The sequence below is a fragment of the Solanum tuberosum genome, unplaced genomic scaffold, assembly GCF_000226075.1.
Source record: "Solanum tuberosum cultivar DM 1-3 516 R44 unplaced genomic scaffold, SolTub_3.0 scf00122, whole genome shotgun sequence".
Lineage (NCBI taxonomy): Eukaryota > Viridiplantae > Streptophyta > Magnoliopsida > Solanales > Solanaceae > Solanum > Solanum tuberosum.
Window position 1 is genome coordinate 627,440 of NW_006239050.1, and position 14,836 is coordinate 642,275.

Consider the following 14,836-nt stretch of genomic DNA (forward strand, 5'->3'; position numbering starts at 1 on the left):
ATGTCTTGAAAAATGATTATAGTTAACAATAAGGGTATATGAAGAACTGAGTGTAAATTTTTCTATTAATTTCATAAAGTGGACATGTATTGTTGGACATCCCAAAATAATATAGTATACAAATACTGTTGAACGGAGGGAGTATGTATGAATGACCCCCTTGTTTTTTTGTTTTTTTTTGCAAAACAACAAAATTACTCCATATATGCCTATCATTGTTTATATCAAAACTAGAAACTAAAACAAATTTTCTTATACACTTAAAAATAAGGATATGTTTGGAAAATCACTTGATAATTAGATTTGGTGTAATTACCAGCTTAGTAATTACACTGACTTATTTGTTTGTCTCAGTGTAATTACACTGTAATTACACATGTCTTGTTTGGATGCTACAATGTAATTACACATGTTGGATGCACAATTGCAATCATAAAATTATATTAAATTTTAAAAATAAAAAATAATTATTTAAAATGTATACTAGACAAATAAGAAATTTTATAAATGATATTAAATTAAATATTTAAGATATACATTATTTTTTGAAAATATATTAATTAATAAACATACGTTCTTAACTAATATTATAAAAAAATCTTTGATTTATATTTTTTCAAAGTAATATATTGCAATTGAATTGATCATAAAAATTTAAAGTATGAAGTTTTTACGAACATTGTGAAATACATGTTTGATAAAAAGATTAATAGATAAATAAAATGTCATAAATTATTAAAATGTTTGACAAAAAGATAATCTATCAAGTCTAATTAAAAAATGACTTGCAATGTGAATTCAATATTACTAAAAACAAATGAAACTAAAAATATAACATAAGTTATAATTTCGAAACATAAAATTTAATATAATACTCTTATCACAAATTTCAACATAGCATACAAAAATATGATTTACTTTTTTTTTTTTTTTTTAGAAAAATGTAAGTCTATAACCTTACTTAACAATAAATTCTACTTTAATTTAAAAATTAGAATACTAATAAAATTATGCTAAGGAGAAAATAAGCATGCAATAAAGAAATAGATAATACGAAAAAATTACATAGAATCACGTGAAGTAAAGTTGAGAATGAGAAGAAAATGATATATAATAATATAAAATAAAAATAAACTTTTAGAATAGTAAAATAAAAAAAAGAAATTAAAATAATAGAAATAATAATTTAAAAAAAGAGTATGAGCTGGTAATTACACCATGTACATGTGAATTGGAGAATGTAATTACCCCCGTCAATTACACCAATTACCTGCTGATCAATTAATTACACCAAATCTAATTTACTAGGGTGACTTTCCAAACAGACCCTAACGTGAGTTCAAAACTAGAAACTAAAACAAATTCTCTAAGTACTCTTAAAACTAAATATCAATAAGGCATGTTAATGGGATAATGTTTTCAACAAACCTGCTAACATGTCTTGCCAAAATATGATAAGAGGGTTCGATGTTGCAAAAATATATTTTGGACCCTCTGTTTTCTTGTCAATGTTTTCTGCTTCAAGAAAGGCAACAGCTGGGTGTACAATCAACTTTTCCCACAATGAAGTTTGAATTTCGCTCACTCGACTATTTTGTGGAGGTGAAAGAGGAGTTCCAACAAAGTGACGAGAATTATATTGTGAAGTCTACCAGGGTTGTTTTAAAAAAATTCTTCTCCATGAGGCATTTTTTTTGTAGTCAATAAGATCGCGAAGCAATTTGTATCTTTTTGTGGTCGGATACAAATGTGGAAGATCCCATTTTTGTTTATATCCCAGCGAGAATGACAAGACTTTTATTTTCCCATATACAAGTAACCTTGAGTATCAACAATCAATTTGTATCCATAAATTCTTCTCTGCTCAGTATTGCTCTGTATGACTGTGAAACATGATGAATACAATGATACATAGCATAGCATATGTAGTGTATGTATTAAGAATGACAAAAGTACAAGGAATTCAAAATTAAAATTGTTTGGCTTAGAGGCACGTTAATACGTTTCTTGAAGATAGTTGGAGTCTCTCCTACAAGCAAACGGAAGAATAAATAACAATTCTATCTCAACTAAGCCACAAAACAAGTAACATTCAAGAATGTTGCTCTTCTATTCTTGAATGGTGATATTCAGGGCCGGCTCTATGTATACAAAAATAAGGCATTGGCCTTAGGCCCCCAATTTTAGGGGGCCTCAATATTTTACCAAGAATAAATTATGTGTTAATTTTTTAAAGAAAACGTTAATTATTTATGATAAAAAGTATATATTTAAAATTATTATTTTATTCTCTTCAACCCAATTCAAATAGAAAAAATCAAGAAAATATTGTTTTATTTTCTTACACCCTCTCTACTACTACTCACATTATTTTCTTTTTAACTCCTTTTACACCTTCTTCTTTAAATTATTGATAAGTTAGAGTAATATTCTGTCAAAAGTATCAATTAATAGTAAAAAAGTGTTGAACAAATTGAATTGTAAATTCTTTTTCCATTTCTTTTTAGATTTTCAAGCATTACAACAACCATAGTAAAATGTGGGGTAACCAAATTATCAACTTCATCAAAGCTATGGTTCTAACTCTTATATTTATTTGAAATTTTGTCAACTTATTAACTTGTAAGAACTATAGTTAACAATTCATATAATGATTGCCCGAGTAAAATAATATTTTTCAACGTTAAATTAATAAAATCTTATTTAAAACTAATAATTGAAAAAGAAATCGAATAAATCATTTATATATATAAGAAATATTAGGTAATACTTTGCATTTAAAAATGTAAGAAAAATAAATTTTAAATAAATGCATGTGAAGTTTATTTAGATTTTAAGCCTCTAATTAAGATTTCTCTTTAGGCCTCCGATTACGTTGAGCCGCCCCTGGTGATATTATCTTTTTATTAATGTCTCACAAATGTTTTTCAAGATAAAGTTACTTTTTGAGTGCTTATCTTTTCAAACAAAAGAAACTTAATTTATAGGACAAATGTTTTGCAAGAAAAGACTTTAATTAAAATGTATTTATTATAGGTTCATGAATTGAAAAGAAAAATGCACCTTTCAAAGAAATCATGAAGTAGAATTAAATAGTATCTTCCAAAAAATCTATAACATAGAGTTAAAACAAAAATGAATGTTACAATTCACATTCATGTATTTTGTATATTTCAAAACTTTTAACGGATGCATTTGTTTCAATATTAATTGAAACAGTATCTCTTACAATCCCCCCAGTTATTTCAAGAAATTTTATCTTTGAAAAATTCAAAAAGTATTTCGAGACATTAATCTAGCAACATGTATCAATAATGGTGTCTTTTGAACTTGAACCATTAGCTAGTGAAGGCTTCCTGAATCATTGACTACTTAATGAATGAATCTTGAACTAAGTGATTCATTGAATGAAATAGAAAAATACTCCACGCATATCACCAGTGGCGGAGGCAGGATTTCCATCGAGGGGGTTCAAAAAGATAAGTAAGCACACTATTAGTATCCATATAAGCGGGGCGGGTCAAATATAAATGGGTCGAATCAGATATAAGCAACTAAAAATAATTCAACTCTACCTCAACACAAACAATAAAATCGAGTAATTATATGTTTGACATAACATTAAAATAAGTATGAGAGAATATATTTTTTTAAACTATAATTATGGGTCTTGTCTCTGTCATTGTTGCATACAAACGTTATTTAATTTTTGAAACTAACTAAGGAATACTTCTAAATCCGATCATATTGTAGCAATAAAATTTGCGTCGAGAAAATAATTATCAAGATTGAAAAATATCGCGACAATTGTATTTATTTATAAATTTTAAATGATTACTCTTATTTATTTAATCTTACTTATAATTATATTATTCCTTAATCAAATATAAATTAAACGTTTGACTTAAAATGAGTATGAGAGAATGTATTTTTAATTTTAATTATAATTATGACAACAACGTTATAAGTTTTACTTAATTTTATAAAAATGGAAAATAAATTTATTTTTTAATATCTAATAAAATAGTATAAATCTCAATATGTTTTCAAACAAAACAAAATTTTCATTTATTTAGAAAATTAAATGAAAATCGGCAGAAATATGGATGGAAAAACGCTGTTACATGGAGTCGAACCCGCGACCCAGCACTTATATTGCAAATTCTTGAACCCCCTTTACCACTGAACCAAGCCCTTAGCTTATGTTCAGGGGGTTCATCACTTGTAATATACATATAAATCGAAAAATTGATCCTATATATATCGTGTAATTTTTCCGACGAAGGGGGTTCGGATGAACCCCCTTGGATCCATGTAGATCCGCCCGTGCATATCACTATGTTCTAGTGAAAATCAAAATCCTTTGACACCTTACGGTCATGTGTCCTGAATCCTTTTAGCCAAGTGCTTTAAGATTTTCCTATTAAAATCTTATTGAAGCGGCCTCCACTTCGCACTTAGTGCGGTGAATTCATCAAGATTAAATTTACATACTCCGATCAAATAGTCTATGAATTTCATTAAGAGAAATTAATCTCATCCTTACAATAAAGTATCGGTAAATCTATCAAGAGTATTCCTACACACTCCAATCGAAATCGATTTATAGACTTAATAAGAGAATATAATCTTTATTTAATAGGAATATTGATAAATTTATCAAGAGTTTTCTTACTAACTCCAACATAGATCGATTCTTTAAAGAGAAAATCTCAATCATGCACATCTACTTGTTTTATTTTGAAAAAATGAGAATTTTATTGACGTGCTTCACAATTGTAACTTTATTTGTTTTCCCCTTTGAATTCAAGATTACTATTCCCACCCCATTACAAGTTTTCACTACTAACTCTTTGCCTAACCCTTTAGACAAAGATTCTGCTAAATTAAATTTGGACTTCACATATTGAAGCAATATTATGCCTTCCACCAATAATCTCCTCACAAGATTATGTTTGAGACGAACTTGTCTAGACTTACCATTGTAACAATCACTTGAAGCCCGAAATACAACAACTTGATTGTCACAATAGATAGTTAAAGATGGTACTGACTTACTTCACAAAGAAATATCTATTAGCATAGATCGCAACAAATCAGCTTCTTCTCCCGCAAGAGACATATCTATAAATTCTGACTCCATGGTTGAGTGAGTAATACATGTCTACTTCTTTGATTTCCAAGAGATCGTTGCTCCAGCCAAAGTGAAAATTCAAGCAGTAATAGATTTAGAGTCATTCAGATTAGAATTTCAAGTAACATGACTATAGCCTTCAAGAACAACTGAAAAAGTAGAATAATGTAGGTCAACATTAATTGCACCCTTCAAATATCTTAAAACACGAATTAAGGTATTCCAATGTTCAACTCCAAAATTACTAGTAAATTTGCTCAAAATTCCTACTACATAACCAATATCTGGCCTGGTACAAAGCATGACATACATAAGAATTCCAACAATTAGAAAATATGTCAGTTGATCAAGAACATCAGTAGAGTTTCACATTAGTTTGATGCTAGGATCAAATGGTGTATGAGCAGATTTGTCGTCAAAGTGACCAAACCTCTTTAGTACTTTTTCAATATAACTTGATTGAGTAAGAGTCAAGCAATTCATTGTTCTTATGATTTTAATATTCAAAATTACATCAACTTCTCTAAGATTATTCATTTCAAATTGAGAAGCTAATTTTTTTTTTGTTTTTTAATTCTTTCTGTATCCGTTCCAAAGATCAACATATCATCTACATAAAGACATATATAATATCATAATTATTTTAAAATTTACTAAATATGCAAATATCACCACCATTTATTGAGTAGCCATTAGAAATTACTACTCTTCTAAATTTCATATTTCATTGTTTTGAAGCTTATTTTAATCCATAAAGAGATTTAAGAAGCTTACAAACTTTGTGCTCTTGCTCAGGAACGAAATTTTTTTCTAATTGTTTCATGTAAGCTTCTTCATCTAGATATCTATTCAAAAATGCAGTCTTCACATCCATTTGATGAATTGCCAGATTATGTATCAACAATCAACATTTATTTATTCAATGAAATATAGCTAAAATTAAAGGATATATACATTCAATAGCAGTACGTATATGTATCAATCATTAGTCTATTTTTTATACATACATTCAAAAATATATTAACTAAAAATACATATACGATGTACTCAATAAATTTGTATGTATTGATACAAATAAATTTAAGCGAACATATATCATGTATCAAATGAAATTGAGTATACATATACAATGAAATTGAGCGAACAAATAGAATAAATTTGAGTGATAGATACAATTTTAAAAAATAACTAACTACCCCCTTCCTCCACTTTTATTTGTTATGCTACGTTTTTAAGAGTCAATTTGACTAGAATCTGTTTGGATTGACTTAAAAAAATAGTTTTTAAGTCAAAAATAAAAAGCTAAACTTAAATAAATCTTAAATAAAAAATAAATAAAAAGTAGGGACACATACCTTTTGGTTTTTAACTTATTTTAAGTTATTTTTATATTTGTCAAACACTTTTAAAAGTAAAAAAAAAGTCAATTTGACTAGCGTTTGTTTGGATTGGCTAATTTTTTTAATTTTAAAGTTAAAATAAAAAGTCAAACTTAAATGAATTTTAAATAAAAAAATAAAAAATAGGGACACATACCTTTTGATTTTTAACTTATTTTAAGTCATTTTAAACTTATTTTAAGTTATTTTTATATTTGTCAAACACTTTCAAAAGTCAAAAACTAACTTAAAAGTAGGTTTGACTAACTTTTAAGCCAATCTAAACACCCTCTAATTTTTAAAGTTAAATTAGATTACATTAATTCGATATTTTAAACAAAAAATTTAGATATTCAAAAATTATACGGAAAGTATTATAAATTGTAACATTTTTGCATATCAATATGATGAAAAAGTATATTGTAAAATGTTAGTCAATGTTTTTATAGTTTGACTCTAACAAAAAGAAAGCTTAATAATTAAAAGTGGACGGAAAAAGTATAAAATCATACTCCCTCCGTCCATTTTTAACTGTCATGTTTTTTTTTTAGAGTCAAGCGATACGAACTTTTCGTATAGTTTTTAGTCAATTCATAGTACTTTTCGTCTAGTGTTTGAATATCTAATTTTTTTTGGTTTAAAATATCGAATTAATGTAATCTAATTTAATTTTGAAAATTAATAAAAAAAAAGCACTAACAACTAAAAATAGAAAAAAAGAGTAATTAAATAAACTACCGTTACTAAACTATACTCCCTCCGTTCTATTTTATATCTCACATTTTTACATTGCACTTATATTAAGAAATTATGTAACTTTATCCTTCTACTCTTATTTAATGTTTTCTTAAGTTAACTTTATTAATAAATGACAAGATTAATTAACTATTCTATCAAGGGTATAATAGGCAAAATATAGTAATTTATGCATAAATTTTATAAAATGATAAATATTGTGGTCGAGCTATTTATAAAAAGAGATGAGATATAAAATGGAACCGAGGAAGTAGTTATTTATGAAATTTCGACACATAAATAATGATGGATGAATGGACAAGAAAAGTCCAAAGAGAAGAAATCCTTTGGTTTTTAGCTTTTGAGGCCTTCCAACATACGTCAGGCTCTTTAATTTACTATTGTTTTCTGCCTCAATTCTCCACTTCTTCCAAACTCTCTCTTTAGCTTACAACTCAATACCTATACCTCTGTAAATTGGGATTTCTTCATTTTTCACCTTCAGCATTTGATCATGGCGGCAACCGCTCACAATAATCTCAATGCTAAACTCGTAAGTCTGATTCATGCATGCATCAATTCCTCTGTGTAACATCCTTCGTTGCTTCTGTAAACTGTTTATTGATTAATTCAATTGTTTGTTCAGGTGTTGTTGGGGGACATGGGAGCTGGTAAATCAAGCTTGGTTATACGATTCGTCAAGGGCCAATTCCTTGAATTCCAAGTATTTGTCTTTCTCTACGAGTTGCTTTTTAGGGTTGTTTTCCCCAATTCTCAACTTCATGTAATTTTGTTGATTTGTGTGATTATCACGTGATGTTGGTGATAACAGGAATCGACGATCGGAGCGGCTTTCTTTTCGTCTACGGTTTCAGTTAACAATTCTACGGTGAAGTTTGAGATCTGGGATACTGCTGGTCAGGAGAGGTACCATAGCTTAGCGCCTATGTACTACAGGGGTGCTGCAGCTGCTATCATCGTATATGACATCACCAGCACTGTGAGATTCTTTCCGTCAACAACTAAATTTCAATCCCCAACTAGCTAGCTTAAAGGTTTTTATAGCCGAAATGAACTCTCACATCTAATAGCTTAGTCTTCTGGACTGGGCCTTCCTATTCAGTCTATTACAGCATAGCAATCAAATGGGTCTTATGAAAGCAATAGTTGGCTTTTTGCCAGTTCGTCAGTACATTGGTATTGCAATGTGGAAACGAATAATAGATTAATAGGGAATATATGCAACTTTTATCTTATGCATTGACAAACTTGCAAAGACATGTTTATGCTTGTTTTTCGTTTACTTGTGCTCATTTTGCATTTAAGGACAATTTTTGGCCATGGAGAGCAGCTGGTCGTAAGTGGATGAGAATACTAATTGATTTGTCATTCATGTTGAATTAGGACTTCAGGCAGAATATTAGGTCATGTTTGCTGTTGCTTTCCCTTTGACGTTTTTGCTTTTTTACAATTAACATTATCATCAGAGGGTTGGAGTTAGAAATTTTAATCTAAGGGGGACAATTATAAAGTCTTAAAGGATTTAAGTGAATGTTTTTCTCTTAGGAATGACCATTTCACTATAAATTTTAAAAAGTTATTTCAAACTTGAAGGGTTATAAGTTCCCTTTCCTGGATTTACCTGGTAAGGGTGGCGCTTGTAAGTCAATGTTGACAATTTCAATGTGTGGATCACACCTTTAACATCCTATATGAACTCCTAGATCCATGAAGGACATGGACATCTGTAACCGGGTGTAGCTAAGCAAAGAGTGGAAAGAAGGAATCACAAAATCAACGCATTCATTCTGAACTTACTAGTGTGATGATATCTTCATCTAAGGAAAGAAGAATAAAAAGACAACTTTCCAAAAGTTCATTTGTTATAGCCAATACCAGAGACGGAGCCAAGATTCGGACCTTATGGTTTCTAGATTCTCGACTTCAAATACTAGTAACTGGGTTCTGAATTTAGTTTTTGTACATATTTGATAAATCTTTTAAACATAAATACTGGATTTAGACTAAAATTACTAGGTTTTGCTGTATCACATGTTACATGCTACCTTCGCCCCTGGCCAATATTGGGAATGAGCGGCATAGCCCATGTTTATGCAACTCTTTGTTGTGCATGTGTACTTGTGTATGCCTATATCTATGCATATCAATTTCGATGCCATCTTCATTCTAGGCGTAATCTTCTGTTTCCTTCTTAACATAGGATTCATTTGCACGGGCAAAGAAATGGGTGCAAGAATTGCAGAAGCAAGGTGCTTATCTGTGAACTTTTCTGCTTTATTCAAATAGAAAATTTAGAATATTCTTCTTTCATCAGTTTATTGCATAAAATCCAGCGCTCTACTAACATCTTTTTAATCTTTTTCCTTATGTTGTATTGTATTTTATTACTTTATTGCCTTGAGGACTCATATAAGGTTATTGATGGTATCATAACTTCATATTCATAGATTTTTTGGTGAAGTGATTTAGTTTTCTGATAATTGGGTAGGTAATCCCAATATGGTCATGGCTCTTACTGGCAACAAGGCTGATCTAGAAGATAAGAGGAAGGTGACTGCAGAAGTAAGTTCTTTATGTATTGCCTGTCATCTTTTTATTCGAGGTTCCTTTGATTGGGCTTTGCCATTCATCTATTTTGAAACACAACTCTTGTAATGCGCCCTTCAACATATTGTGTTTGATCTCAGCTTTATTATATAGTTTTTGGGACAGTTATGAAATATAAATTGGATAATGATCTGAGATGCAGCAACACGTTACTTGCCTCTAGATAACCAGTTCAGATAATGATGTAAAATGGAAATACTCATTTTTGTGGAAGTAAACTTCCACGAACTGGTATCCAGAGCTGAAGTAGAAGTATGCTGGCTTTCCTTTTCTTTCTTTTTTTTGTTGGGAAAATGCTATTCCATAATTGAGTTTCTTGCGATTATAAGATTGGTTGTTCGAACTTATGGGCTAAGGCATTTGTTATTAATAACTTTATCTACTGGTTTTATCATTTTCTACAATATACCTATACTTGGGCAGTTTTCTTTCTTGATTGTTTTGGGGCATCAATTTTCCTGGTATATAGTATTTAAATATTGCTTTCACAGGAAGCACGCTTGTACGCAGAGGAAAATGGCCTATTTTTCATGGAAACCTCTGCCAAAACTGCTGCTAATGTCAACGATATATTTTACGAAATCGGTAAGTTCCATTGTTTTGTTGTTTTGTATGTTTCATTTATTGCTCTCTTTCTTTCTCATCTTTTTTTTCCCAAAGGTATATGACATAGTAGGTGATAGAATAATCTATCACCGAAGTTTTTGAGTGTCTGTAATTGAAATGTATGAGGACAGTCTTGTGTTATAGGTTCCTGTTGTTGCTATCGTTGTGCTATGCAATATTCTTTATGGGCATGGTTTTCAAGACATTGTCTGGACAACAATATGCACTCTATCTTAAAATATTTGAAAAATTGTGGCATTTGCTTATATTAAGATGCTATACCTGTTACGGTAGCCAGTAGGTCACTCGGCTTGCGGGTCTTCGCTTGTAGTTCACTCCACCGGTCAGTAGTTGCCCTGCCGATTAGGCCTTGACTAGTTGTAGTAGTTGATAAAAAGCAAGGGTAGTGTTCTTTCCTTTCCTTATTTTTTTTGGGCAAGACTTTTGGATGTTTTAGTATAACAACAATCACCATCAAATTTAGCACATGAGACAAATGTCGTTATCAAATGGTTACAAGGACTAGCTGCTTGAGGAATACAGGACTTCAAGAACAAGATGGTTCCAAAGAATAGTTTGAAAACCTGAATATTTAGGAACTTCTGGTGCCATTTGCTTTTCAAACCCTTGGCTTGCTGTATGGTAACCCTTTGTAGTGCAAGTGTGCAACCCAACCATATTATAGTTCTGTTCTGACTTCTTTTTAATCACATCTGGATTCCAACTGATCCTGGAGTGAATGTGAGGCTTGTCCTGGAATACAGAAAGTGGCGACTTGAACGGTAACTTTTAACATTCCTATCAGTCATCTTCGTTGATGCATACTTGAATTAATTCCAACTGATATAAACTGTAATATGCAAATTCTCTTAACAGATTTCATGTTACATGAATCGCAAGATTATGCACATTCCTACTTGTCAGTTACAAACTCATGCTCTTGTCACATGAAGAAAACTATATGATTTTACTAAAATGGAGTCTCGAAGAGTTGATGCTTGCTTTATGGTTACTTTCGATTTACATGCTAGGTGCTATGCTAGGGGTGGGTAGAGTTGTAAAAATTTACCTTCCTTCAACTATTGAAATTCGGAAGTCAACTTGACGAAGCAAGTTATAATTTTTAGTTTCTATGTATCAGCATAGGTAATAACAGGAAAATTTATATTTCTTTAATCAGCTTAGCCTAATCAATAAGAAATAGTACTAAAGATGATGTCACCTTGCATGCAAGATAATAGACTGTAGTTGGAATACTGATTATTGCCCAATTCTCTATGTTGACAAATAATATCTGTTAGAACTCCTAATTATTAACATACAAGTAACATTATTATATTATTATTAAGTTCTTTAACAGGATTTTCATTCCAAAGTACCCCACTATATTCCTTTTCTTGTTCAGGAATTGCTGTTATAGAAATCTGGACGTGAGAATAAAACTGGTACTGGGCAATCTTAATTTATGTCCACTTTAAGTAGTATGAAAAACATGTATATAATCTCTTAAAGAGACTACTAGTATACAAATAGATGCAAACATTTTTCTGTTAGTTTATAGAGAGAAGTATTGAAAACAATCCTAAACTCTGCGTGAATTATTAGTTTCATCTCCGAATTATTGACAGCCTTAAAAATACCCTTTTACTTGACTAACTGAACTTGAATACACCCCGATCTTGCACCATGAGTGAAATACACCTCAAATTTTTGTCAAGTTTAGAGGTGTTTTTAACCCTTCTCTCGGCTTTCAATTCAGAGCTCTATGCTCCTACAAGAGTTTCAGACCACTTGTTATGTCATGGCAGATCGAGGTGTATCTAAGTTTAGTTAGTCAAGTACAAGGGCGTTTTTTTTAAGGGTGTCAATAGTTTGGGAACAAAACTAATAATTTGCGCCAAGTTCAGAGGTGTTTTCAATACTTCTCTCTAATCTATATATAAAATCAACAATTTGATCACTGTTTATATTGTTGAATTCATGTTCTCTTGGAAATGGAAATTCCTTCACTGAGTATAGTGCTTACGGCCTTATGATTTGGTTCCTTTTGTTTTACTTTAGTGGTCTGGTTTTTCCTTCCAAAGGAAGTGAGGAATCTTTTTTTGGTTGAGTTAGGGGAGCGGGGGAGCTTGGAGTAAGGATGTTGTTATACATGGTGATACGAGCAAGGATGTATGCTTGTGGTTGTGGTAATCAGAGATGTTGATATAAAACATAAAGTGAGCGTCCTGGTGATGACTAGAGGTTGAGTAGGTATAACCAGTGATTACCTGTCACAAGGATCATACACCAGTGCTGTGGGAGGGGATTTGGTCCTCCAGTAACCTTTGGATTGGGAGGGGTTTAAATTGGAGCAGATTGGGCTGCTTTACTGAGGAAAGTTGGCGAGTATTGACAAAGTTATGGATCATGTTGAATTAAAGGATTTCTGTGGAATAGCTTTGTGGGTCTTCCATGACAGCACTAATAGGTCTCCAGCTTTTCGTATTCAAAGAGGGGTTAGTCGTCAGCTTTTGAAGTAATATAGGTGAAGTGGTACAGATAAGAGAAATTACTCTTCTGCATTATATATTTATGCTATACATGGATATCCGAAATTGATGTTTGGTTTACTTATTTTTAGACCTGCCCTTTTAGGATGTCTTTCACCTCTTTTGTTGTGTGTGTCTCAGAGCAGTTGAATGTCTGTTATTTACCTGCTTCCCTGATTTTGTGGGTGTGAATTCTGCAGCTAAACGATTGCCTAGAGCTCAGCCTGCTCAAAATCCAGCAGGAATGTTACTTGTTGACAGAACAGCAGAAGGATCACGAACTGCATCATGCTGCAGTTAAGTATGATGATCTCGATCGCTCCATTGATTTCGTGAACTTCACCCATGTTTTGGAGACATTTCTTGCTCTTCATGTTGTGCTGGTATGGGAGTTGAAGACAGGAATGGGAAGTCATGTTTATTGGGAGATATACAGTAGAATTTGTATGTAAACTGTATTTAAAAGCGCCATATCTGAGGTGATTGTCTCTTTTGTTCATTTAATCTGTAAATAGTTTGAATTCCCCCCCAACCAGTTTATTCTTGATAATTGGACGCTGTTACTCCCCAAAAATTGGTTTAGGTGAATAAGATTTGCCCAATTTAGTTGTTGGAGCATAAGAATTTCAAATGTTTATTATGGATATCAGTTTGCAATAGAAATGAATCGCTTGATAAGAGACTTGTCAAGAAATAGAAATGGAAAAAGGACAAACATTAGTTTAGGATATATGTTCATTTTATTGTGAAAGAAAATTCTTGTTAAACAACTTAGAGATTAAAAGAAAAAGAAAACAAGTGGCGAGATTATTTGAGTATTTACTTTGAGAGAAAACTACATGAGTCATAAAATCTAAAAAAAATTACAAGTTTATATTCAAATCCAAAGTAATTCTTGAAATACTCGTTCTCTCATAAATAATTACAACTCATATCCCATTCATTAAGGCTGATAATTTTTGCTTAATTGATACTAAATCAGTATCATATATTGTATTGGTATCATTAACGTTGATAATTTCGTTGAACTGGTACTAAATCAGTATATATTTACTGTAATTGTATCATTAAGGTTTCTTGTTCAGTAATTACTCATTAGTCAATGATATTATAAAAGTATATGTATATTGTTCAGAAATTACTCATTAGACAATATATATCTTAAATATTTAAATTAATATCATTTATAAAGTTTTTTATTTGTCTAATATAAAATAATTACGTAACTTTTACTTTTAAAATTTAATATGATCTTATGATTGTAATTGTGCATCCAAACAATATATGTCCGTATAATTACTAAGTTGTGTAATTACCAAGCTGATAATTACTATCCTAATAATTACACTAATTTTAACAATCAAACATTGTATTAAAATAATACATAAATAACTTTTATACAACATCTGAAAACCTGTCAACCAAACATTGTATAAAATTAATAGATGAATAACTTGTATATTATTTGCAAATCAACCATGGTATAAACTTAAGGGCAAATTACAGAAATCACATATTTTTAAGGCAAAATTACAACCTATCCCTTAAAAGTTTATAATTACAAAAATCCCTCAAACAGATACAATAATATAAGCGCTGATACATTAATATGATGCGCGAGATACATTAATTGTTAAGTAAGATACATTACATTTTATACATGATACACTAATCTGATGCGCGAGATAATAATATAATCGATGATACATTAATCTGATGCGTGAGATACAATAATATAAGCGGCTGATACATTAATCTGATGCGCGAGATACACTAATCGGATGCGCAAAAATGAGCGATTTTAGAGATTTGTAAAACTTATA

At 30.6% G+C, this 14,836-nt stretch overlaps 1 protein-coding gene across 1 annotated transcript; it reads left to right on the forward strand.

Annotated features, from left to right (window-relative positions):
- Positions 1-7,604: 7,604 nt before the first annotated feature.
- Positions 7,605-13,650, forward strand: LOC102601055 (ras-related protein RHN1). The gene is made up of 7 exons (XM_006350397.2): positions 7,605-7,801; positions 7,895-7,972; positions 8,081-8,248; positions 9,470-9,518; positions 9,758-9,831; positions 10,368-10,461; positions 13,214-13,650. Exons 1-7 carry the CDS (start codon positions 7,763-7,765, stop codon positions 13,312-13,314), a joined length of 603 nt encoding a protein of 200 aa, XP_006350459.1. The 5' UTR covers positions 7,605-7,762; the 3' UTR covers positions 13,315-13,650.
- Positions 13,651-14,836: the final 1,186 nt, after the last annotated feature.